The sequence below is a fragment of the Solea solea genome, chromosome 3, assembly GCF_958295425.1.
Source record: "Solea solea chromosome 3, fSolSol10.1, whole genome shotgun sequence".
Classification (NCBI taxonomy): Eukaryota; Metazoa; Chordata; class Actinopteri; order Pleuronectiformes; family Soleidae; genus Solea; species Solea solea.
The window spans coordinates 3669313-3695368 of record NC_081136.1 but is presented as its reverse complement, the minus strand read 5'-3'; the positions used below and the strand labels follow the sequence as shown (position 1 = coordinate 3695368).

Sequence of the window (26056 nt, the reverse complement as noted above, 5' to 3'; positions counted from 1 at the left end):
TTAGAAAGATAAATCTCTGTGATATATGAAGACAAAGATTATGTCTTTAGAGGACACAACTCTGTCCATGCGTCCTAAAAGACGGCAAGTTTGTTTTTTGGCCACTAGGGGGCAGAATTGTTCACGTTGATGTTCATAAAGCGAGAAGTTATTTACTTTTGCATAAACTAATGTGGATTTTGAGCAAGTGAGATAGATGATACAAATATGACAGAAAAAATAACACGGTTAATAAAGTAAGTAAATGAAGTCCTAATTATAAAATATACTTTTTCAGAGCAAGAATTCTAATAACACTTAAGTATTATCAGTTTTAATGTAGATATTATGGGGTAAAAGTTTTCCAATACCAATTTGTCTGATTTACATGTTTTATATATGTATTTTTATTTTGTAAATAAATATACTGTATATAACAAAGTGATAAATAAAAACAAATTATATGAAAAAAACACTTAATTCATACCCTGAACTGTAAAAAATAACTATATCAATACAAATAGATTTTGTCAAAGTAACCTCACATACTGTAGAAAGTACTTTTATTGCACATCGTACAAATTTTCTACATTATATAACAAACAAATAGCACAATATTTCAACAGGAAATGTGTTTTTCTGAAGGTTTATTATGTAAAATTAAACTTTTCATAGCATTAAACAAAGAGGGATACTAATACATATGTGAATGAGTCATATTAACTCATAAACATTAGGTTTTCAAGTCTTGTTTCTGGTCGCCTGGCAAATATAAGACCAATATTTGATCTACTTTTGCTCCGGTTTTGGTCACCACCACCTACTTAATCAGTCTTAGTGGTAAACTGTGAATTTCTAGCTAAATGTGACATGATATTTCCCACTCACCACCTTTGTCTCTTTGTCTTGTTGTTTTTGAAGGACCTGGACGACATCGAGGACGAGAACGAGCAGCTGAAACAGGAGAACAAGACTCTGCTGAAGGTGGTGGGTCAGCTGACCAGGTAGAGTCGCTGCACACGGCACAAACCTCCTGCCTCGGCTCTCATTTCTCCACCACGGCCTTTGTTTTTATTTGTACACGTTAAATCTGTCTCTGTGTCCGTCAGAGGTGAAATCTGTATCAGCTGACGCTCTCCTGTCATCATATAAATATTTAATGTAAATGTCTTGTATATACTGTAGGCCATTCAAGATCCAGCTCACTTTAGATTTTTCTTAGCTAAAGTGCTGCAAGAACAAGCACAAACTCAGTCTTTTTTTAAAAAGAACTTTTATTTTAGGGGCTTTTAATAAAAATAAAGGGTAAAAGTCTCAGTGTTGACATTTCCACAACAACAATCAGAGGTTTATTAAATTTTTACTTCCTCCATTACTCCGTCATTACTTATCTCACTGATTTAGAGAGATTTATATTGTGCATTTTCAAAATAAAAGCCTTTTTAAAGGTCCAGTGTGTAACATGTTGGGGGGTTTATGAGCAGAAATTCAATATACTTAACATTTGTTTGCACTTTTTCACATTTGATAAACGTTTTACGTCACAATTAGGGTTTTTGGACTGTTTCATATTTCACGTTTATTTCTTTTTTTTGATATCCAATCCACTGATTTTTTTTTCATACTGACTAATTTCCAGTATTTTTGCTTCAAAGTATATTGCATTTATAAGCTTTTTACGGAGGTTATTTTACAGCTGCTTACGACACAAACTAAGAAGAACGACGTCCTTTCTGGTTTACAGAGGCCACCGTAGTTTCTTTACACGCTGTAGGAAGGGGAGAAATAAGTGGAGGTGTCCTCTGTTTGCTGCAATCACCATTAGATGTCACTGTTTCTTACACACTGGACCTTTGGAAAAAAAATACATTTTAAAAAAATCAATAAATCAGAGGTCTTAACCTCAAATGACATAGGGTTCAAAATGACATCGGAATAATCTTTATGACGATATTTCACAGGATTTCAAAAATATAAGTTGACACATTTATCACGCAAAATCAATTTGATGATTGAAAAATAACCTACAGAAATAACTCTGCAATAAATAAACCCTGGAACTTTTCCAAGATAATGTAAATGTTTTGTCAATGAAGAGAATCAAAGATTATAAAATGATAAAGTTGGACTTTTTGCGCATTTTTAACATCGGCTTCTGCTCTGTTATGTCTGAGGGTGCAACCCTTGTCTCGTATAAATGATGATGTGCATTTTTCTCGTTTAAGGTTGCATTATATTTGACTCGCACGGTGCTCCGTCTGTGGCACGAACTGAAGGAACATATTATTATTATTGTTATCATTTGAAATGCATCTCTTTTTGTTTAACTCAAGGGAAACAGGTTTGACTGGTAGAAGGTGATTTTATTTTTTGTTCTTGTTTAGATGATGATTTTATTCCAGTGAGGGGCTGCGGAGAATAATCTATAGGTTTCACACACACACATTTATAGTGCCCTCTATTGGAACAGTGAGGCCGATTCCTTCATTTTTTTGCCATGGATTGAAACGCGTAGCCAACTTCCCTAGATGGAGGTAATAGTAGCTAAAGCCAGCAGCAAGCTAACACCAGCAGAGTTAGCGAGCTTAACTCCCCTTGATAAATGTAGTATGTGAGGTAATAGTCGCTAAAGCTAGCAGCAAGCTAACACCAGCCGAGTTAGCTAGCTTAACTCCCCTTGATAAATGTAGTATGTGAGGTAATAGGAGCTAAAGCTAGCAGCAAGCTAACACCAGCCGAGTTAGCGAGCTTAACTCCCCTTGATAAATGTAGTATGTGAGGTAATAGTAGCTAAAGCTAGCAACAGGCTAACACCAGCAAAGCTGGGCAAGCTTAAATTCCCTTAATATTACGTTATCGAGGACAGTCGATAAGTTACCTGTAAACATTTGGGTTGCAAATTCTTGTGCTGTGATGCTCTTCCAGGCTTCCACAGCAGCCTCTTTCTTTTGTTTTGGGGGTTTACTCCCTTCAGTTTCCTCGTTAGCAGGTAAAATGCGTGCTCTATAGGGTTTAAGTGTGGAGATTGACTTGGCCCAGTCTATAACATTCCACTTCTTGCCCTCTGATGAACTCCTTTGTTGCGTTTGGGGTTGTTATCTTGCTGCATGATGAAGGATCTCCCAATCATTTTGTCAATGGATGGCAAAAACAAAGGAATTGGCCTCACTGTTCCAATACTTTGGAGAGCACTGTGTATTCTGTATATATAGAAGAAACCTGTCTCTCACACACACACACACACACACTCCCACTCTCTTTCCACCACATTATGCATGTACAGAAGATTAAGTCATTTAATAAAAGTTTGATTATCTCTCTCCTCAGTCGACTCGCTTGTGTTCATTACGACTAATTTGATGTGATGATGCCACTGAGTCGGTAATGCAACGTGACGGCGCGCACACACACACACACACACACGATGACTCAACATGCCAATCACCCGCCTCGACGCCTGCAACAGAAGCATTAAAAACCTCCCTCTCCTTCCACAGAACCTCAACACTGAGCAGCGTTAAATCCCTGATAGGACAGAAGAAGAAGCATCAATGTGAGAAATGTATCAGCGCTAATGACGACTACATTTCCCAGATAATGTCTTCTTCCCCTCTCTCTCTCTCTCTTTCTGTTCTAAGTGCTGGAAGGTCTCACCCTCTCTCTACATAGTCCCTTTCTAGCATTTTTATAGAAAGTGTTGGGGATTTTTTGTGATTCGTTGATTCACTGCTGCCTGTGAAGAAAATATCACAGTCCTCTGCGTCTCGTTGTCGCTCGGTAAATTACAGGTTTGGCTGAGTGTGAATGTTGTTCGCCTCGGCGTCATGTTGTGATGGAAAAAGAAAAAAGGTATAAATGCAGAGTTATGACATAATGAGGTCGCCACAGTAACGGAGGTTTTGACACAAAAAGTTTATTCATAGTCTTGGAAATCGATCTGTCAGCTTTTGTAGCTTTGGAATATGATTTTAAATCTTCAAACTCAACAGTTTTTCAGCAACAGTTATCATTTATGATATAATCTGTCGGTTTTTCTGAAGGGAAGTCGAGAATTGGTTTTTGTTTTTTTGGAAATTAGGAGAAATGAGTGTGAATGTTGTGAAGGTCTAAAGCATTTTATTAAAAGAAAAAGCAGAAATTGATTTTTTTTTGGCAGGAAAACAACTGTTAATGAAGAGAAACAGAGCTAAAATGTCTTTGTATCCAAAAATATCTCGTCACTTCTTAATGGATTTATTTTTTAATGACAAATTAAATTTCTTTGGGTTAATTTAAAAAAAAAAATGGGGCCACATTTTTGTTTTTACGTTAAACAATCTTGTCAATTTAAAAAAGAAAGCCATATTTTAAAGATCTATTCAATTCAGAAAATCATAAAGAGTAAAAAAAATATTGTTTTAAGATAAAATAATATCTAACTTTTAGGAAACCTGAGCAATTTTCTTAAAAAAAAAAAATAAAAAAAAAATAGTTTACAGGTCAATGCAATAACATACAACATGAATCCCATTTCTCAGTTTCATGTCCAGTGACCTGGCAGCACCGCGTTGCCACGTCGGTGCAGAAAAACCTGGAATAACAAGGGTTTGGAAAACCTGCTTGCTCTTCCTTCAACACCTGGACCACATGTGGAGCTGCTGCCCTTTGTCCAAATGTTCTGTAAAAGTCAGTGGGACGGATGGACGGACAGACGGTAACTGCTCACAAACAGAGAGGAAACAACTAATGACGGTCCAGAGGTCTGACATTTACTAAATGGCATAATTTAACTTGTGTGGCAGCAACAAGCCAAGGACGACCAACGCTGATTATTATGAAACTGAATGTTATGAAACTCTAAATAATAGTAAAATTATAACACTATAATGGATTTAAAGAAGCGTTTATACATCTGAACAAGTGAAAACCAGCGGCTGTTACATTTAATCTGAGCATTTTCTCATCGATGTGACCCATTTTTCATCAGAGCGACTGTCAGGATGACTTCTGTCTGCTCCTCCGTCACCTCACAAGCTATTATCCTAAAAAAAGACGACACTACAAACCCATATTCTGCTCTTTCTCTCTCAGTTTTCATGTCATTTCTTTGTCCTCTGACTCTTTTGCTTCAGCTGGTTCAGATCTTTTAAGGCGGACGAAATTAAAATATGTAAAAATAGACTTTTGAAATAACTCATATATATATATATATATATATATATATATATATATATATATATATATATATATATATTATAACCCTAGTTTAGCTGGCTACAGCTTATTAGCTTATTATTGTAGCTAACAGCTCATAAGCTATTGCTTCTTTAGGTCTAACAATAATGTTGAAACCTACAATTATTAGCAGTAAAGCTCAGTTTGTATGCTACGATGCTACAATCCATGCTAATGCAGGAATGCTACATTGGTTGTAGAAATGCTGATAGCATCAAGCTACTTATACTTACCTGTCTAAAAGTAAAAGAGGTCACCTTCATCCATGTTCTCTACTTTAGCTCTCGTTTAGCTTTACTGAAGTAGCATTTCTGAGGTGCCATGTTAGCCATTGCCTTAGCTTGTGTAACCTGATTGTCCCACCCCTTTGCTGTCATTGGCTGCAAGACCCAGAGCAAAATGATGACTTAACGTTAACCTACCTGTCCATGAGAAACCTCTCTGTTCTACAGGTGACTGATATTTTTCATTTTTGTGACAATGCAATGGTGTGAAGAGGATTTTAAGCAATATAATTAAAAGAAAACACTCCTACACTAAATTGAAACCATCACAACATGTTGACAACGTGCTTCACTGCATTTTCCTCTCACACACTCTCATCTGTTTTCATGCTCCTCCCTGGAAACCTCCCTCCACCACGCCTCACTTCCCGTTCTCCTCCAGTTGGGGGCAGTGTTCCCAGCCGGCAGCTCCACCATCAGTGTGACACAGAGAAGCAGCCGGCCTATCTTCCCAGGCTTATGTGCTCAGTGATCCTCGGAGACTGTAGCTCTCCTGGTGGAACACCCTCGTGATACATGAGACGCGGTCACAAGGTGAGTGTGGGAATCCTGCACCAAATCCTGGAGATGGAAGCCGCTGTTTCATAACGACCTGCGGTTTGTTGTCACTTTATCTCAGCGGAGCTCCTTCTGTGTCACCGCTGATGCACTCTCTATCAATTAACTGTTGCATAACAGGCCGCTTCCTCCACGTCACGCGCCGCTGTCATGGATCCGCACGGGTCGCTATGATTATCATAATCTCTCATTTACGCCTGTTCTGTTGCAGGTTTGTTATTGACGAGATCAGAAATGCTCTCCATTCTCTTCACTTGTTGTTATTTCCGTCGTCGGGCCTCATCCATTTTAATGAGTGCCGGTCCTCCAGAGAGCACGGGAGCATGTGAATTTGAATGTTGTTGATGACTCACAAAGTCCGTGCCAAAGCAGAATGTGAGGCAGCACTGGGGGAGCATCCGCAACCTCTGAAGGTCACTCCGCACTGTTACCATGACAGCGCTGGCCTCACGCGGAGAACTTGTCCCCGTCTGAATGTGAGTTCCCGTTGTTGCGTGTCGCGTGATTCTTAAGAAGGGGGCCTGGCTGTCTTGGGACGGCTTTACTAAAACAACAACTCTTGTTTCATTGTGTGAGCGCACACACACACACACACACACACAAACATGTGCATCTCCCCTCCTTCTCTCCTCCCTCCTCCTCCTCATCAACACTAGCGAGGCAGCAGGGGAGAGGCAGAGGTGCATGTTCAGCCCTGAGCTCAGTCTCATTCTGAGCTTCTCCCCTGGGAAGGACTCACACACAACACACAACACACACCAGCATCATGAAGCAATCTGACAGAGACACATAAAAAAAGCACCTTTCTGGTGTTTGTAGACCAGGGTCAGGAATAAGTATGGAATCAGAGCAAAATGCCCTTGAAAAATCTGAAATTGCCCTTGAAATCATGCCCCTGTAAAGAAGATCTCAGCTCGGCTTGGAACCTCGTCAGAGCAGGTACTAAAAAAAGCACCAGGTTACTATCACTGATGGGAAAAACAAATAAAACGAGTAGAGTCAAGCCGAGTCGGGCTAGAACTGCAGGACGAAAAAGCAGAAATGATGAACCATCATTTGTTCGCGTCTTTCATTTGAAAACTGGTCATGCAAAACTATCAGACCTGACATTTGGCAGGGACAAAAATGACTTCTGAAACTTCAACCTGTTTGCTGTCGTCTCGATTTATTACTGCAATGTTGCCTCCGTCTGTCTTGACATGAAACAAATCACTTCCTGTGTGCAGTGGGGAATTGTTGCCGGGCGACACTAGATTTGCTATTCTGGGAGAGTGGTATTGGAGCTGATATAGGCTTAATTGGCGTCTTGTGAACTGATCTGACAATGGTTTGGATGTAGTCGAACGGCCTGTTAAACAGCCATGTAATTGTGTGTTGTAATACAAACAACACCAAATATTCCTCCTCCGTGGCAGCAAGCAAGAGCTTATGTTCACAGAACATAAAATAAAATACCCCACAGGGAACAATGGTTGTGTGTACCCAGCCGTTTTTTTGACCTGGTGGGGACTCAAATGGGTAGCAAACCAAGTACCCTTTCCACTTGGTCATTGGTTCCCCTAAATTTGGGTGTTCCCATCCAAACCAAGTACCCTTTCCACTTGGTCATTGGTTCCCCTAAATTTGGGTGTTCCCATACCGGGAGTCGAACCCGGGCCGCCTGGGTGAAAACCAGGAATCCTAACCGCTAGACCATATGGGACCACGTACATATGAGGTAGGTAAATTAGCTTCTAATTTTCATTTGGTTACAATCTGAATTGATATTTTTTGTTCTTGGAACTAGAAAAAAAAGTTAAATCACTAAAACTTCATCCATCCATTTTCTACCGCTTTATCTTCCACAGGAGGGTCGCGGGGGGTGCTGTGCCAATCCCAGCTGACATAGGGCGATAGACGGGATACACCCTGACAGTTTGCCAGGCCATCGCAGGGCCACACATAGAGACAAACAACCATTCAACAGTCAATTTAGAGTGTCCAGTTAACCTAATCCCCACATTGGATGTTTTTGGACTGTGGGTGGAACCAGGAGATGACCGACCCAAACGGAGAGAACATGCAAAGTCCATGCAGAAAACCAAGTTCCCTTTCCACATGGCCATTGGCTGCCCTAAAATTGGGTGTTCCCATACCGGGAGTCGAACCCGGGCTGCCTGGGTGAAAACCAGGAATCCTAACCGCTAGACCATATGGGACCATGTATGTAAACATCTGTTGTCAAAGGTTTCCATTAAAATGTGGTGTAAGTTCTAACCATAATTTTCAAAGATTCTGTGAAAGAAAATTTGCATTTATTTGTGTTTCCATCAACTGCTGGGGTTCAGAGTGAGATCACTGAAATAAACACTAGGTGGCGCAAAAGTCTGGATCGCCACAGAAGGGTAAGAAGGTACGGCATATGTTGATAATAAAAGATCGCGTTTGATTTACCTTATTTTTCCAGTACAGCAAAATGTGGAAGCAGAGGTTGACGGATATTATTGCCACATGATTTCCAAACATCCTCGCATTAATGTAGTATTCAAAAAACTTGTTCCAAACTTTTTTTTGGCCAATTAAAAATACGAATAGAAACAGGCTGACCCTCCATCAACGTCTAAAATAAAAGCTGTCAAAGACTTTCTATTCATGCGTGGAAGATTGACTGTACTGGGACATTTACTGACAGTACAGGACACATCCATCATTAGGTCACTTAATAAACTGTTATGACAGAGCAGTTGGCATTACATTTCACTCTAAGTGGTATTTAAAAGGTCTTAAATTTGATGCCCCCGATGGAAGACACGGGGGTATTTCCCCAACATTTGATAAAAGTGCCTTGGAAATTATCCAAAATGCCTGTGAAACACATTTTACTTAAGAACGGAGAGAAGAAGAGGGGGGGAAAAAAGGAAAAAGCCAATTCATTTCCTTCCCTGCTGTGTAGACGCCAAAGTTTTATGTCTCTGTTCCGCCCCAACAGTATGTAAACAGAGCGGTGAATGGACTCCGTGCAGATGGTTTACACAGACACATATACTAATCATCCATCTGTCATCTGCACTTACTCTGAAAAATGGCTGTCAGCCACTGAATGTGGCCGTGTCCTCCGTCCTCTTTGTCCTTCCATTCATCCATCAGCCATCGCCGCCCACAGCTGAGGGCTATACGTGCAACGGCAGAGAGGCAGAGAGAGAGAGAGACAGAGAGAGAGAGCTCACAGGTGGTTTTAGCTTGCTGAGTAGAAGAAGGAGTGCAAAGGTTCATCCATATATGCATGACTATTCCCATGGCAGCTCACCGGGGAGCTGACTTCACAAGACGCTCTAACAAGGCAATTATCCTTGTTGGGTTCCATTCCACTCCAGCACGACTAGGTTCACTGTCCTGGAGGTTTTGGAACTTCAGTTGCTGGAAGTCCTCTACCACCACCCCAGATTCAGGCTCATATAGGCTCATACAGGCTGAACAAGATTAATGTTCACGTGTGAAAGGCCACGTGGGCGGTTTTAGGGTGTTTCAACCCATTGACTGCACTAAAACGCACCCACATGTATGTTTGTCTATGGGTATTAGTGCTTAAAATGAAAATTATTTTTTTATTTTTTTTATGTAGCACTTTGAGATTGTTTGTTCAATATAAAGTGCATTACAAATAAAATTCATTATTATTGTTATTATTATTATTATTATTATTATTAATAAATAAATAAAGTCAGATTTCAACAAAAGAAGAAGTAGTCGCCAAGGACAGTCATCCAAGCCTCTACCTGGCGACCCTCGAACCGGCTGACAGAGTTTGGAGAAGTGTTTGCGTCCTTTCTGGTAAGTGAAGGCCACCGTAGTACCCTGACATGCTTAGGAACGGGAGGTCCCATCAGTCTCATCATTAGATGTCACAAAATCTTACACACTGGACGTTTAATATTTGGCATTTTCCAAAGATTTGATACTTTCATGATAAGAGGACTTTAAATTGGCTGGAGGACAGAAACAGTAAGTCACTTTGAGACAGTCTACAGTCTTAAGACGGGTAAGAAAATATGATTAATTTAATTCATTTCATTTTAAGTTTATTTGTACTGTATGTTCCAAGTCCTGAGTCCTTTGGTTCATGTCATTCTGTCTCTTTGTCTCCTCTGGTCTTTCCTGTCACTGTCAAAACAAGAAAATTGACACAAACAATGTCACCAGAAGATCCACTTAGTAGCTCTCAGCTGTATGACATCATTTTGCTTGGACGCTGGCCTTTTGTGGTCTATTTTTATGACCTTAATTGTCTGTCTCTGCTTTCAAAACATGTGAGATCACTCACACAGGTAAGATAGATGTGATACAATAAACTATAATCCGGATGCTGCAAACATTTGCCTCGTCCTCTCTATCTAAATGCGACGGTTGTGTGCAGGTGTTGATGTTTTTTTTTTTGCTCGAGTCCACTACTCTGACGTGATCTTCACTCTCTCTCCGGTTTTCTCCGGCGTGCTTCACTAGAGCGTTACAACACTGACATTCAGACACGCTAGGCTGAGACAGACACCCAGAGCATCGTGGGCAGGCGACACATGGCTGAAAAGGTCGTGTCTCCACGTGGTGCTACCCCATGATCCCGCACTATGGCAGGAAAAAATCCACTGGGTGCACGATGGTATAGATCCAGTAAAGGCTATACAGTTCCTGGTATGGACGTGGCCTTCAGGAAGACATGTGGATACTGACCTTTAACACGGAGAGGCAACACAGGAAGCGCAATCACCAAATGTCATTATCCTTCTATTATGTGTCTTATTGTAGGACAGCCTGTATATTAAGATGCTTTCCCCAGATATGGGGGGGGGGCACCTTGACAGATTTTTTTTCTGATTCAATAACCACGGCGTCTGGAATCTGTCACATCAGATGTTAAAGTGACTGCCAGTCCACAGGAGATGTGACTGTGGCGTCCATCTCCGGAGAAATGTCACCCCGACTGTGGCATACATGGGGGAAAAGATACAATATCTGGGGCATGAACGGACTGGAAAAGCACACTTTGTGGTCTAGTTGAGATAATGGCAGGCTGTGAGGGGTGAGTATTGTGGGGAAGCATTGTGAAGCGGCAGTGGCGATGGTTGTGAAACTCCTCTCCAAAGCCATTAGTGATTAGATAAGGAGTGGAGATCGACTTGTAATGATGCTCTCATGCATGTTCTCTCTCTCTTGAGCCTCAGCCAGATGAAAGACAGCCACGTCCTCACAGAAGCCTTTGTTGTCCACATTATTTTACTCCTCCACCACCTGCACTTGCACCTGCCTGCTTTGATCACTGCTTATTTGCCAGAAATATGGACTTGAATTATTCTTTGCACTGAAATGTAAAAAAAAATATGCCAGACCTCATTAAGGTACTTGTGAGGTTGAAGTGACACCATGTGACCCAATCATAACCTCAAATCCACCACTATTGTCATAAAAAAGCTTATTTTGTGATTTATATAGTATGTCCATCTGGACACAAGCTCATGGACATGTATTCAGTCTTTTGAATGATGTGACACATTATCATTTCAGAGCACCAACATATCACAAATATATTGAAAAGAAAGAAAAATGTAAGAATTTGTCCTCGTTGTCTAGGCAACAGCTAAATGGATGTTAGCAGGTCAAAGTGACAGAGAGAGAGAAAAGATGGCTAAACGTTTTTCTATAAATGAACACATTAATAAAATATAAATAACTCATTATAACTTGATATTAAGTGGAGGGTTTAAGACCTGTGTCCTAAAGCATTCAGCTATTTTTTTAGTAAACTATATCACTGAATTTATCCGCTAATAATAGTTCATCACTTTTTGCTGCTACTGCTGCTAACCCTAGCTTCATTGCTACACCTTAGTTAGCCCCACCTGGTGGCTAACTAGCGAGCTAATTTCATCATTAGTTGAACGCTAAGCGCTGGACACGCCCCTTTGCACGGCAGCCATTTTGTCATTTATGTTAGGTGGAGAATCACAGCAGTGACTGTGAGCCACATTAGCAAGACCCCTCTGTTCATGTCATGTACAGTGAAATAACATTCACTCTAAGACCGAAGAAGTGGAAATAAAACTTCATGGAATTTATTTTTTTCACCTGTGGTTTCTCTACTGTGTCAAAACGGCTGTTCCATTCTCCTGCTGTCCTTCTGTGAGGGTTCTGCTAAGATGCTAACAGCTTCAACACCAAGGTGAGTTTACAATTTCCTGTTTATTTCTGCTAACCCTGTTAACTTAAGTGTGGGTGAAATAACGTTTCAGTCCTGCTTTATTTGTTTTGTTGATGTTTGAAGTGTGTAGTTTGTTGCTGGCCATGTTTTAAAAGCCGAATTGCATTAGTTTTCATGGATAATGGATTGTTGTTATTCCTTGTAGTGGCTGTGTTCATCTCTGTTAGGCCCCTGGTTGTTGTGTGTTTTGTGGTTGATTTGGAAATGACTTGGCAACTTGATTATTTCTGATAGAGAATATCTTTGCACAATATTTTGTGAACTTTCGGTCTATAAGTCATCAAAAGACAGGCAACAGGTGGACAAAGATAACCTCCCATAACCTCATCATTGACGATATTCACAAAAAATTGAATTGTGTTGTCTCACTGGAAAAAAGTCCAAACTTGTGTGTATAAATGGTCAGTTGCTTGTCAATGAACATGGTGTTTTCATAACATGTAATCCAAGTACAGTGGCCATGGTCTAACAAAAAATTGGCACAGATGACCTCCACTCCTCTTTGTGCTATGTTTATTATTTCTTCAATTTTCTCTCGCTGTCCAGACACCTGTATTGGTCTCCGGGGTGTAAAGCTGCAACATTGTCCTTTTCAAAATCACCACCTTTCAGAAGTAGTCATTTTGAAATATAGATATTACGACTTCAGTAAAAAGGCATTTTGGTTGAGAGAATGATCTGAAAATGAAAATATTTGGAAGGTTTGTGTTCTCAAAGCTCAATAACAGACATTTTAATTAGGGACTAATTAAAATGTCTGTTATTAAGAGGTTTTAATGTGGTGTTTAATGCAAAAAATGGTGATGTACATGCAACTAGAGCATTTGACGTGTGAAAATGATACTGTAGATGAAAGTGAATTGCCCAGGGAGCCTCATAAATAAAAAAATAGCATGTATTTGCACGTTGTTGCAGCAATGTAGAACAGCTAGTACTGGAGGGCATATTACTAAAATAAGAAAACTACCTCTGACTTGAGGGTACACACATTTTTTATCACCTTTTATTTTTTTTTACACTGCCTTACAAGCCTTTCATTTCTGAGCCTTCATGTTCTTACTTTTGGATGCTTTCAGGGTTTGGCAGTTCTCTCTGTGAATTCCCCACATGATGTCCATTCTTTAAAGCTTTTACAGCCGGCCTTTGTCACTTTATCGCGAGAGAGGCGTTTCAGCGGGTTGTTCGCCTCACAAAAGCGGCCAAAGTCATTGCACAGTATACGGAAAGAAAAAGCTGGGAGTGCTACACTCTCAAACTGTCAAGACAAGGCTGCAGAACTCCTTTTGCTTTTAATCACGTTATGGCAGCTTGAGGATTGCAGTGCATGCTGGGGGATCTGGTCTATAGGATCCGAGGACGACACATCTATAGTGGCGCAGGCGTGGGATACCCGGAGCACTTGGTCACGTGTTGTTTCACGGTGAATCCGCATTTTTCAAATGATAAGCCATTTTTCCCCCTCTACTGTATCTCCTGTGTGTGGATATCGACTATAAACAGGCTGAATAACTCACTTGATCTTAGGATCAGAACAAACGGCTGTTTGGTTTGCATTTGCAGTCAGGTGAGGGAAATGTGGCAGCGGGGAATGTAAAGCCACTCAACTGTGGGCTCTCTTCAGTATGCGACTCCAGCGAACAGAGAGATGAGCTGTAATCAGCTCTCCCACTCTCACCGTTCCATGCTGTGGAAGTGATTGGTGAACTCAGTCAGACTCGGCTGCGAAGAGATAAATAAGTTTGACAACAGATACAAGCGAAGAGGTTATTGTGCACATGTGGGATGGATGTTGTTAGTATTTTATCAATACTGATATTGACAGTGCCTCTGCTTAGCCATATGATATTGATTAGTTTGGTTTTTGTGCTCATTCTTGCTTTGCAAGCTGAATGGAAACACGCACGATTAGAAAAAGATCTTGAATGTCCTATAAAAGTTTTCACACCTGATAATTTGGTACGGACCAGTGAGGAATTGGTGAATTTAAAAGGGCTGACATTTAATGTTAAAGAAATCTCATTATCTGATTGAAACTGAGCAGCACATGATAGTCAGGAAACGTTCACGATGAATCCATACTTACATTGATCTCTAACATAATGTTTGTGGATAATTGAGTCTTCATACGCCTCACTGTGCTCAGAAGTTAATGCGGCACGACACAGTGCATTTAAGGGATTGCATAAGTAACGTATCATTGTTTCCGTCCCCCGCCTCACTGAACTGTTAATGACTGTTAACACAAACTGAGAGGTTCAGTTACGATCTTACAGTGTGTTGTTATTCACCGTGTAACTTAGTAATGCATTCTAATTTCCTTTTTTTTTTTTTATGACAGCATTTCTTTTTAATATCCGGGGTCAAGGGCCTCTGTTTTGAAAATGTCCTAAATATATTACATGTATTCAAACTACTGTTGTACAACCTTCTGTTAATAAGCACATACTTTAGAGTGAAATATATATACTGTATATATAAAATTCAAGGTCAGCTGTGGCCGTCAGAGTAAAATAAAGTCATAGATTCAGTAAAAAACCTCCTGGCAAAAAAGGTAGAAGATAAGAGTTTGTCTGCAAATGCCAGGCGAGGGAAAGGAATATTTTAGGGTTTCTTGAAGTGTGATTCTGTGAGGTAATGACAATAGTCAGCGTTTTCGCATTCGCCCTAACTGACCTTTGCCCGTCCTCTGTGCCTGGAATTCGGCAGGGTTGCTCAGTAACTGCCTGAAGGGGAAAAAAAAAAAAAATCTGATTTAAGCCACTTATCAAACGGCTCACCTAGGAAAAATCTCTGCCTGCTTCAGTCAATGATGTCCTTATCCCTTTTTTTTGCTGCTCGTCTCTGCTGCCTCGTGGTTAGTTTGTCACTTACGGGATTATTATTTGGCTCACGTTGTATGAGTTGGGGTCTGGCACGTCTGAGAGAGGTGATGGAAGAACGAGATGAAATTGGTACAAAAAAATAGAGGTTATGAAGGTTGGGTTGTGAATATTTAAATCTGAAAATATGATTGAAAACAGAGAAATAACAAGAAAATATAACATGCTGAAGCAGTGGATTAACACCACCTGTGTGACATAATATCTGTTTTCCCCTCTGCACCTGCTATCAATGTTATCCAGCAAGAAGGTGCCGGGTTCGATTCCCGATTATGCATGTCCTTTCTGTGTCCGTGTGCGGTTTCCGTCGAGCTCTCTGGTTTTCTCCCACCATCAAAACGCGTATGAATGTTACTACGCATTCGGTCAGGTTAGGTCCGTTATGTGGCAGAGCACGCAGTCGCAGCGGCTCTGATGAGTCAACCGTGTAATTAAATAAAGATCCTTTTCGTACACGGGCACATATGGCATAATGTGTCAATACTTACTACTATACTTAAAAAAAACCAAAACAAACTAAACTATACTTTTAAGTCACCTGTGAGCTTTAAATGACTTTTTATGGTGCTTAAATGTGCAGTTCTTTTGAGCCACATGAGGAGAATACAAAGCATCAGGTCTAAGGTAGTAAAGATAACATTATCAACACTTTGAGGCTCAAAGCTGTCACAACACTGTACCTCACATTTTCCAGCCACTGCTTCTCTCACACTCTGCCACAAACTTTGAAAAGAGAAAGATTTCAATTGCAGGCTTTCGGCAGAATGATGGCACTTCCCCTTTGTTCCCTAGTCCACCTCCTTTTTATTTTTTCTCTCCCTCCCTCCTGTGACACTATCGCGCCAGACTATTTTCTCCGTGGAGGAGGTTGGGGCTGATTTACTCCTTTTGACCATGACTGATAGCCGTGGATGATCTGAGATGAAAATTACAGCTCACAACCAGCCGCTGGATCACAACTAACGGCATGAGAATAAAAAGGAAGAAGAAACTCTCTCTTTTTCACTGGCTGGTGGGTAAAAAGTAGCTAAATAGTGATGTTCGAGGTCCTTTTGTGTTGCACCCTGAGCTAAATTATAGATAATGCTGCCCAGGAAAATTATATAGTGTCAGTCGCTCCTGTCATCTGGATTCTTAACCATCCAGTGATTAATTGTTCTGGCCCTGAGATTGGCTCTGATCTCCACAGGTGTGGATGGATTTGCTTGTCTTTGTCTTTGTTTTGCTCCAGGATATTTACACGGTTGGTAATCCAAACATGAATTGCAGAGTGAAACTTCATAATTACACGATCTCTCTCTCTCTATCTCCCTCTCTCTCTCCTGGACCAGCAAACAGCATTTCTTTGTTATGTTAATAGCCCGAAGAAACTAAAATAAAAGTGATGGAAATTTTGCAAGAATTCCCCCATAAATACTCTGGTTTTCAGCGTCGTCTTCTACATGCTTATCTGTGGCTTTTTCTTACATTAAGTACTTAAACAGCATAATGTGTGAATGAATTATTCACACACCTTCAAGTGATCCATGTTCACACAACATAGTGTTGCACGTTGATGGTTCTGAAACGAGAAGGTATCTTCTACCCCTGGAGAATCAGTAATTAGGTTTTTGTTTGTTTGTTAATGACTCACTTAAGCAGGTGGGTAACTCCCACTTTACACTGCAAACAAATATTTTTTTTGCCTTTATTGTGACATAAGTAGAATGCTTTTTAAAAGCTTTAAATTCACGAGTTGCGATATTTTTCAAAACGTGGCAAAAGTTGTGCAAGATCATTTTCAATTTCCTATTTTCTGAACTACATTTACGTTCTCTGGTGATAGCTGGTGCTTATGTTACAGTTACAGAATTTACAACTGAACACCCAACGTTTTATGTTTATAACATCCAACACAAAACACCCCACTTGAAGGTTATGAAGGCTATGTTCAGATTACCAGCCACAATCAGATTCAGATTTAGTTCAGGGTTCGTTACAGATCAGATTTGAGTAAAAATTAAAATTTTCTTGAATCTGAATCGTAAGCATCATCTACAACCAAAGAAAACGTAACTTTTGGTGCAGGAGATCTGTCAAAACCTGGAGCTATTGCGTCAATTTTGTGTGTAGGATGTAGCCGTAGAGGGCGGTTGCTCTCCTCCATTGATCTTTAATCTTTTCTAGGCTGTTGATGCAGGTCAACGATGTCATTGGTCAGTGTATGCATATTGGCAAAAAGCCACATACTCATGTCACATTGCCACATAACCCGTATTAGCATTCTAGGACCACATAGTGAAGTGACCCAGATGTGATTTGAAAATTGGAGTCAAAGTTCAAATTTCTGTCTCCACACAGCATTTAAAAAAAAAAAGTCAAATCAACGGAGAATATTCAACACGAGTCTCTTCAGTCTGATAATCTGAATCTAGCTCAGTAGACGGGAAAGGCTTGAGAAAAAGAGAGGGAACTAAGCATGTCAGTATGTGCTGGAAAAACAAAAGATCCATGTGTGTGAATTATTAAGGTTATCGATACACTCTCTGATCTTCAGGAATGCTGTCCGCGTGTTCCAGACCAGAAGCTGTGGATCTGTAACATGTTGTACCAGTAGCAAAACAGCTGTGAGCCTCCACTCGCTCTGACATCACGTGACAGCCGTGACTAAAAATAAACCCTCCCTCCCTTCCTCCCAACACATGATGAAGATGATACCGGGGCTAAGAATAGGCCCGCTGGAGGGAAAATGACACGATACGTAGTAAATCACTATCACAACGATGGCTGTGGCGCAACAGAAAGCGGATTTCGATGATTTGATCTTGGAACAATGCGATATCAGAAAATCTCGTGACAGGATAATTTGCAGCGGTGCAGCCTTTGCGTGGTATCTGTCAGGTGCCGCATCCGCTCCTACCTACACACATGTCAGCTAATTGACTTGTGGAGAGATGTGTGGAAAATTAGTCTTGCTGTAACCTTGGAAGGCTGGGAAAACAAAAGATGCCTCATATGTTGGTTTTCCATTTTTTTTGGTTAAAATTGATGTCTTTATTTGCCTTTTTTGTGTCCACTGCAGCAGGAGAGTAAGATCCTCGTACAGCCTCCTCTCTGGGGATCTGCCAAAACTAGACTCAGTTACAGTAGAGACATGAATTAGTCTAGAGGAGTGCTTGACATTATTTGGAGTGACAGATGGGCAGGAATTGACCTTGAGGTAGAGTTGAGGTGGTTTGCCTCTTTGCTGCCTGAGCCAAAAATAAAAGTGAATTAATTGGTTACTTCCTTTGTAGGAAATGTGGTGTTGGTACAAACGTCATGGTCAAGGTTTATGTGGCTAAACATCTTGGCTTTAATGAAGTGTGGGTCGGTTTTATTACGGATTTTCTGAATGAATTAAATTCTGATTGACAAAGTGAGTGTGAGATATTTTTACTGAAAATACAAATTTTGTTTTCGATGTGAAAGAAGAAGAAAAAGTCCCCTCTGACACCTCGATCTTGCAAAACTATCGGGTTATCCACAAGAAAATGAACTTGATTGATGACACGAGTTGCAACTCATGTATAAATGCATACAAGTTGACAAATTGATGGATCTCACTGGATATCTCTTTCTTAACTTTCTTACAAAGGTCAGTCACAGGAGGAAGACTCTCACAGGCTGCATGACTGGACAAGCCAAGTCTGAAAACTAAACTGTGGAATGGAAATGGAATGGAGTTAAATTATAAAATGAGTCCTTTTATCATAATTTAATCCATCCTCTTCTAGAAACCTTCCTAGAATTAGGAGCAGTGGGCAGCCATGGCCCTTTTTTTGACCTGGCAGGACTTAAACTGGCAACCCTTTGTTTACAGTTCAAGTTTCCTTTCCACTTGGCCATGGGCTGCCCTCAAAATCGGTGTTCCCATACCGGGAGTCGAACCCGGGCCGCCTGGGTGAAAACCAGGAATCCTAACCGCTAGACCATATGGGAACATATTTGGTGGACAGGTCATTCAGGCTAAAAATCGGCATCAGCCATCGCAGGAAAAAAAAAATTATATTGGTTGATCTCTAAAATGGAACCAATGCCAGTCAGATCATAGATGTTGGTTGTACAAGAAAAAAATACGTTTTATGTTTGAATATTAAGGTTACAAGAGTGTGGTGTGTGTGTGTGTGTGGCAGAGCCGAGATTATGAAATTAGTTTTGCATCAATGAACCGCCTCTATAATTAACGCAACAAAGACGCCCAGATGACAAAGATATATAGACTGTTTATTCCTTTTGCATTGACCGTGACCTTGAATGAGATATGAGACCACGTCTTTGTAGGACTTGAAGGCACAAACCTGTTCTTTGCCCTCTCATAACATGTTGTATGAAATCCACACACCAATGTGCATTGATTTATTCCTCGTGGGGACAGGATCTGTTTGCCCTCGGGTGAGCACGGAAAATATCTCATGATCTGAAGGGTCATTTCATAGGCTATTGAACCAAGGTGTACCCACTAGCCAGATTACGTATTTACCTTTAAGGCAGCTGTACTGTATGTGGAGTTGGCGATACCGTCACTGGGAGGCACATAGGCTGCCATTTTTGGTCTCCTGTAACAGGATGATGTGCTCTCAGGCGGACGTGCTAGTCCCATTTATCAACACACCTGAAAGCGAGGGGAATGACAGACGGGTCGATGTGTGATCATGTGATTTGTTGATGTTGCTGTGGAGGCTTCGATGCCCAAACATCTCCAGGGGAAAGTGGAGAGACGATAAGGCCGGTTGGGAAACCTGGATGTACAGATAAGAGGAAATGGCTCACTTTCTCCCAGAACGACCTTCTGAGAGGATCAGTATTGCTCTGACGAGCCTTGAAGTTAAAGGACACAACGCCATAGCTGTTCAGACTTTAACAGATTTTTATAGTTTTGTTAGAAACTGACAGATTTGTACACCATCTTTATATGTTTTAAAAATTCCATCATCTTCATCCATCACCTTTTTTAAACATTGACATTGAACTATTTTGATAATCGAGTGTTTTCTTTATTAATTTAATGACAAGCTCTCCGATGTTGCAGCTTCTTTGTTGGTAATATTTTCCACTTTCTTTGCTCTGCTATAACGAAATCATAAAGAAATCATTGAATTTGAATCATTTTGGTTTGTGCACAAAACAAGACATTTGAGAACATCATCATCATTTAGAGATTTTACATTTTTTGGGCCAAACAAACTAATCAATCAAGAAAATACAGCCTTAATTAGTTAATTCAAAACAACCTTTGCGATCATTTATATGTTGTTATTTGCAGCCTACATATTTTTTTAGTTATTTTATAATGTTTGTATAACTCTACAAATTCAAAGTGAAACATCCATGAACTAACAAGGGTGATTAAGTCCGCCAGCGCCACATGACTCGCTCTCAAAAAGTGATTTGATTTTTTGTCACAACAGACGGCGGCAGCGACAACATTGTGCTAGTAAAGTTGGAAACGGGTTGGAGTTTCACTGAGAACACAAAGACCCGTCCACCAAACCTTTCGGAAGTGAATTCTACAGCTCAAAAAAAACCTGGCCGTTCAACAGTTAAACACTTCTTATCCCCGCCCACCCCTGCACTGCCACTGTATACACATAAATGCTCCCTCAGTCAGGTCGGATAGTCTTGCTGCTTATACGCTTTTCCTTTTAAATATACCCTCCTCTGCTTGTTTGACGAACCATAATATCACAGCTCCCTATACTTGGTGTAGAGAATTTACCTACCTCACCATGTCTAAGCTCTCAAATTAATCTTCTGAACTCAATTTTACCATAACAATAGAAACCATTAGCAGACTCGGTGGTGGGGAAACATTACAGGATCTTCCTCTATAAAGTTTTTCCACATTATTTAAGCCTAGAGATAACGGTGTCAATAAAGATAAAAAAACATTTATATAATTGACAACACAAAAAAGGCTTCATCGGTTCAATCAATTATCCAAATGAATGCGCTTGTATTACCTGCGTTTTTGACGCTTGTGAGTTCATAGATTTTAAGTTCTTTTAGTCATTTATATCGACCGATGACTGTGGCAAAACTCAACACAACATACAGAAAGATGGAACGGGATTTACCAGGAAATATTTATAACTGATCACCATGTAAAGGAATAATTTGTCCATCGGTTATTTTCTCAATTAATCGATTACTTGTTTGGCCCAAAGAAAGGAAAATGTCGATCAAACCTTGAAATGATGATGTTCTCAAATGCCTTTTTTTTGTCCACAAACCAACATTAGTTTTAATTCGAGAGAGTTTGGGTTCTTTCTTATATAGAGCAAAAAACATTAAGTAATGGATTCATCGTTTAATCGTTGCAGCCTTTATGTTGACCATGAGGAGCATCTTTGTGTTTATTTCTGAAAATAGTCACTAAAAACTGCAATGACTTGACAAAACCTGAGTTTCCACATGATGAACTGTTTCTAGAAGACAGATATAGATCGGCTGCACTTTTTTGTGCAGGTGTGATTAATGTTACAAAAAAAATGTAATTCAGTGTTGAATCAGAGCCCAGCGCCTCCCTAATTGCCATCTCTCACGGAACCGCGTGATTGGAGTTGGAGGGTTTTGAGGGATGACGATCTAAGGAGATTAGTCCGTCCTTCCAGTGGCACACAAAACATTACTTAGAGCTGTTTTCCTCGCTTTACAGATCTGGGAAATTGGTAGGACGTGCCCAAGAGTGTAAGCTCTTAATTTAAATTCTAACAGCCCTATTACGCTGACGGCCTTATCGAGAAACCAATTGAGTTTTACTCATGTCACTCATTGACCAAACCAAGTTTTAATTAAATATTGCCTGTAACATTTTAAAGAAATATTTCCAAGGCTTAGCGCCTGTGGACCAGAAACATTATGAGAGTCTGTCCGTCTTTAATCACTATCTCGGTAGAATTCCTTCAAATTTGGCACACATTTTCATGAAGAGTCTGATAAAATCTTTGTGGCTGAATGTCAAAAATCTCAGTGGCCTCACATGTTTTTTTCTTCTTTTTTTAATGCAGTATCTACAGAATTCATTTCTTTAAAATTGGCACTTGGATAAATGGAATAACTGATTAAATGTCTGTGTCTGAAGGTCCAATATCAAGGTTGAGGTGGGCTCACAAAGTAAAATTATGTTTGAACGTCTACTGAGTTTGAACATGAATTCATCAAATTTGTTCACCTAAGGTCCCGCCTCGCCTCGGCATGCCATGGTTCAGGTTGGTTTTCCACTAGCCGTCATGTCTATACGTCCATGCTCCCGAGCAGCATTATCATCTGCAGCCTCGTCATGTGGCCGCGAACAACTCAACTCAGAGACAGCTGACAGTTCCTCACTATTTATTTAGCCATCAGCTGTTTTCATTTCCCATTTGGGATAAGTGGTTTGGAGGAGAAATGCAACTCTAAAGCTTGATCTACATTCATAACCCCCTTCCTCATCCTCCCCCTGAGGTGAGTGGGTGATGGAAGGGTGAACGCCGATGCAGAGATGACACAGCGGTTCACAAGTGTCACATCATCCGTCAGCCTGTCACAGGCTGTTGCCCCCTTTTCCCCCCAGAGATGCTGTCGATCTGTAAACAAGGGAGAGGAACACTGGGCTCTTCCTGCGGCGCCATGTGTGCAGACAGTCGGAGCAGAGCAAACCTCTGCCTCCATGAATCACGGCAGGAGGAAGATGATTGGGGTTGTTTTGATCCCCACAGCCAGTTTCGGGTGTCTAATGCATCGGAAGAATACGGATTAAAGCAACCGACCGTTTGATAACAGCCAATGACTTTTATGACGTTTTATAATGTGGGAATAAGTTCAACTGGACAAAAGTTTTTCTGCTTTAGTCACTTAATAATTAGGATTGAATTAGCATTATGTAGACTTTTTAATGGTGCACACAGTTGGCTAATATTCTATTAATTTGGATTTATCACAAGTAAGCGTATGATTTAGAGCAGATGAAACATGCAATAAAAGTTCAGAAACACTCACTCAAAATATGTAAACAAGTTCAAACATACGAATGAAAATTTGAAATAAAGTAAATCTAGTGTCCTCCTGAATTGACACACAGACAAGGGAAATGAAAATATAGATGAGGAGAAAAATAACATTTGGATTAGATTTAGAGAGATTAAGGTTAAAAAAAAATAATAAAAAAAATGTAATAAATGCAGAAAGTAGCAGAGGGACAAGAAGAAGATAAAATAAGATAAGATCATTCACTGGAAGATAAATACTGAGATTCTGACCTTTTTTAGGGTCGTTTCAAGAAACTCAAGGATCTTTGAGGGGCCCAAAAAGGGGACTGAGGGGCCCAAACTGAACTAAAGGAAGTTGGTGTCATTGGGTCTATTTTTAAGGGGTTTCCAACCATGGTTGTATTGCAGTCTTCTCAGTGCGCACTCTTAAATGTTGAAGTAGATTCTATCGATCGACACCTACGCTGTGTCTGGCCCCATATTGTCTCTTGCTGAGCCAAGCAGTAATCAGTTATCTGCTGAACTGTGTGTTGGAAGACGAGGGAAGGGACTCAATCTGTCCTTTTTTATTGACCTTGTAATTATTTGCCCCCCCCCCATCACACTATTAATATTGTCACTTTGATTTTGTTCTGAGCTCATTAAGTGAGAGACTCGATGGCAGAGGATGCCGTTTGTACAGCGAAGGGTTGGCCATCTTCACTGCCCCATTGTTTCCAGGCCTTGGAGACACCTCTGTCCTCCAGGAAGCAGGGACTCTGAGCCAGGAGAGTGGAGCAGGGCCTGCCTGCCTGGTGGCAGCGGCGCTAACTGGGACAGGGCCAGGGACGCGACTGGAGCCAAGCTATTTCTGAACAGGACCAGAGAGGACACAGCTGGTGTTCCTGCTGTTGACGGTGTTGGTGTGCCAGTGGAGGCCCGCCACAACCAATGAGCTCTTTTTATATCAAGACAAACAGCCATTAAGGCCCGTAATCACTGTCCACACCACAGTCAGTGTGTTGACAGGGACAGGTTTGACTTTTCCCCCCCCCCAAAGTTGTATTTAACATCAAAACGTGAAGTGGGTTGTCGCTCAGGTCACTGTAGAAACAAGACGGTGGCCAGATAAAAGGCTCAAAAACCAAATGGCTTTAATTTCAAAGCAATTATACACTTATACAAACATACTTGGGGCTAGTACATCGATTCGAGCCTATTAACCGTCCTAAATGTTACACACCGGACCCTTAATTCAAGTATCTGTTTAATATTCACTGTAATAAATAAATACAGTAACAAAAAATCAAATAATTACAATAAGTAATTCATAAAACTTTGCCATAAATGGTTTCTGACGGTGAAATATGGCACCATTTGCAGTAAGTTGCAGCCTCTGCTAATGGCATTGTTTCAAATTGTGCTCTTAATTTGAAAAAGGATTAACCGTTCAGCTCGACTTCACTAACGCGCTAATGTCTTTCAATAAAAATAAACACTGCTTTGTCAGAGTCAAGTCGAGCATAGCTTCGGTCCAATCAATTGTCTGTCGCTTCGCCTGGAGCAGCTGCATCGCAATGGAGAATATAATATCCTCGCCCCGCCAATATGATCTAGAATAGCCTTTAAGAAAACATCTCAACAGGGTCAATGTTCTTGATCATCACATGATGATCATCATCAGCAAATGGAGCATGCCCAGTTGTGATGCCATGGTAATTGTTCAGATTTCCCTTTTGTGTCTGTTGGGGCATCTCATTAATGGTGATCCAGTCCTTTTACTGATTAAAAAATCCTCTAGAATAGCTTTTAAATGGACCCTATGGTTGACAGATTTTATGTAAATATGGATTATGGAAATCTTTGTGTAAATTTGACACGTTCTGCTGCAGAAGAATTGAAACTAGTAATTGAGACCATTAACTCCTGAGGAAAATGTTTACTGGCTTTATAAACCAATGGAGAAGTATACACTCATTTCCCCATAGACTTCCGTTCATATGGACTTCTTTTTAATGCCAGAAGAGTCACATTCTGGTGTTTATACAGTATGTTATTACGTCTACATTTGCGTCTTTGGGAGAACCAGAGGAGCTTCTGTGTAGACCTTATTTTTGGCTTCCAGCATTTCTGGTCAGTAGTTGGCTAGCTTTACGTAGCAAGAAGGACAACAACTTTGTAGAATAATATGACTTTAGAAGAACGGGTGTGCAGTCAGTTGTTGGTTTTTGCAAAAGGTTTTAATGGAAAGGGTATTTTTTTGATAATCAGTCACAAACAAGACCATAATGTGGTTGCATAAGAACATTTTCCCTCTTCCTCTTCAAGGAAACGCTTATCTCGTGTCTTGAAAGCCTTGATTCTATCTCTGTTTGTTTCACTTTGTTGACAGAAGATCATCCAGAAGACGTACAGAAGATCATCCAGAAGATCTCCAGAAGGTCATCCGGTACCAGAGAAGTGTCTGGACTATGAAACGCCGGTAAAGCTTCCAAGGCGATGTCGGCAGCCGCAGGTAAAACCACAGATAATTGCAATTAAATGTTGTTTAGTGCTCTGAGGTAGTGTAACCACGTTGTATTACCCACTTTTAGTAATTCATGGTCTATACAGTCTATGGGTTGGATGGATAACGTGAAAACTTGTCTACACTTGACATTCAGTCTAACCTCAGAATTGGTTTTAGCTCAGTGTGACAACCGCTCTCTGAAGATTGTCCTCGTAGACGTTTGTGGGACTCTCGCATGGATGGGCTTGACCTTTTCTCTGGGGAAATCATCCTCCTTTCATGGCATCAAGTTCTGTCTGCGTCGATGTGTTTGTTTGTTCACGTGTGCAAGGACAAGCCGTGGCTCACACCGGGTCCTTAGAGAGAGGATTTTTTTTTTTTTTTTTTAACCAAGTGTCCTTGAAGGTGACATGAGCCCAGAGGGGCTAAGAAGCATG

At 40.5% G+C, this 26056-nt stretch overlaps 2 protein-coding genes and 3 non-coding genes across 7 annotated transcripts in view; 2 read left to right on the top strand and 3 right to left on the bottom strand.

The window, feature by feature from the left end:
• The window catches only part of pawr (PRKC, apoptosis, WT1, regulator), a 67525-nt gene extending 64220 nt beyond the window's left edge, over positions 1-3305 (top strand). For all 3 annotated transcript variants that reach the window (XM_058625127.1, XM_058625129.1, XM_058625128.1), the window contains one exon: positions 901-3305. In XM_058625127.1, coding sequence (XP_058481110.1) covers positions 901-987 — 87 coding nt within the window. In that variant the 3' untranslated portion in view covers positions 988-3305. The remainder of the gene's footprint in view (positions 1-900) is intronic.
• A 4360-nt stretch (positions 3306-7665) lies between these two features.
• trnae-uuc (transfer RNA glutamic acid (anticodon UUC)) lies at positions 7666-7737 on the bottom strand. Its single transcript has one exon. It is a non-coding gene; the product is annotated as a tRNA-Glu (tRNA).
• Positions 7738-8161: 424 nt separating this feature from the next.
• Positions 8162-8233, bottom strand: trnae-uuc (transfer RNA glutamic acid (anticodon UUC)). The gene has a single exon. It is a non-coding gene; the product is annotated as a tRNA-Glu (tRNA).
• A 10798-nt stretch (positions 8234-19031) lies between these two features.
• Positions 19032-19103, bottom strand: trnae-uuc (transfer RNA glutamic acid (anticodon UUC)). Its single transcript has one exon. It is a non-coding gene; the product is annotated as a tRNA-Glu (tRNA).
• Positions 19104-25542: 6439 nt separating this feature from the next.
• Positions 25543-26056, top strand: part of syt1a (synaptotagmin Ia) — a 170769-nt gene continuing 170255 nt past the window's right edge. Inside the window, exon 1 of the mRNA XM_058624067.1 lies at positions 25543-25625. The gene's annotated coding sequence lies outside the window, so the exon portion shown is untranslated. The remainder of the gene's footprint in view (positions 25626-26056) is intronic.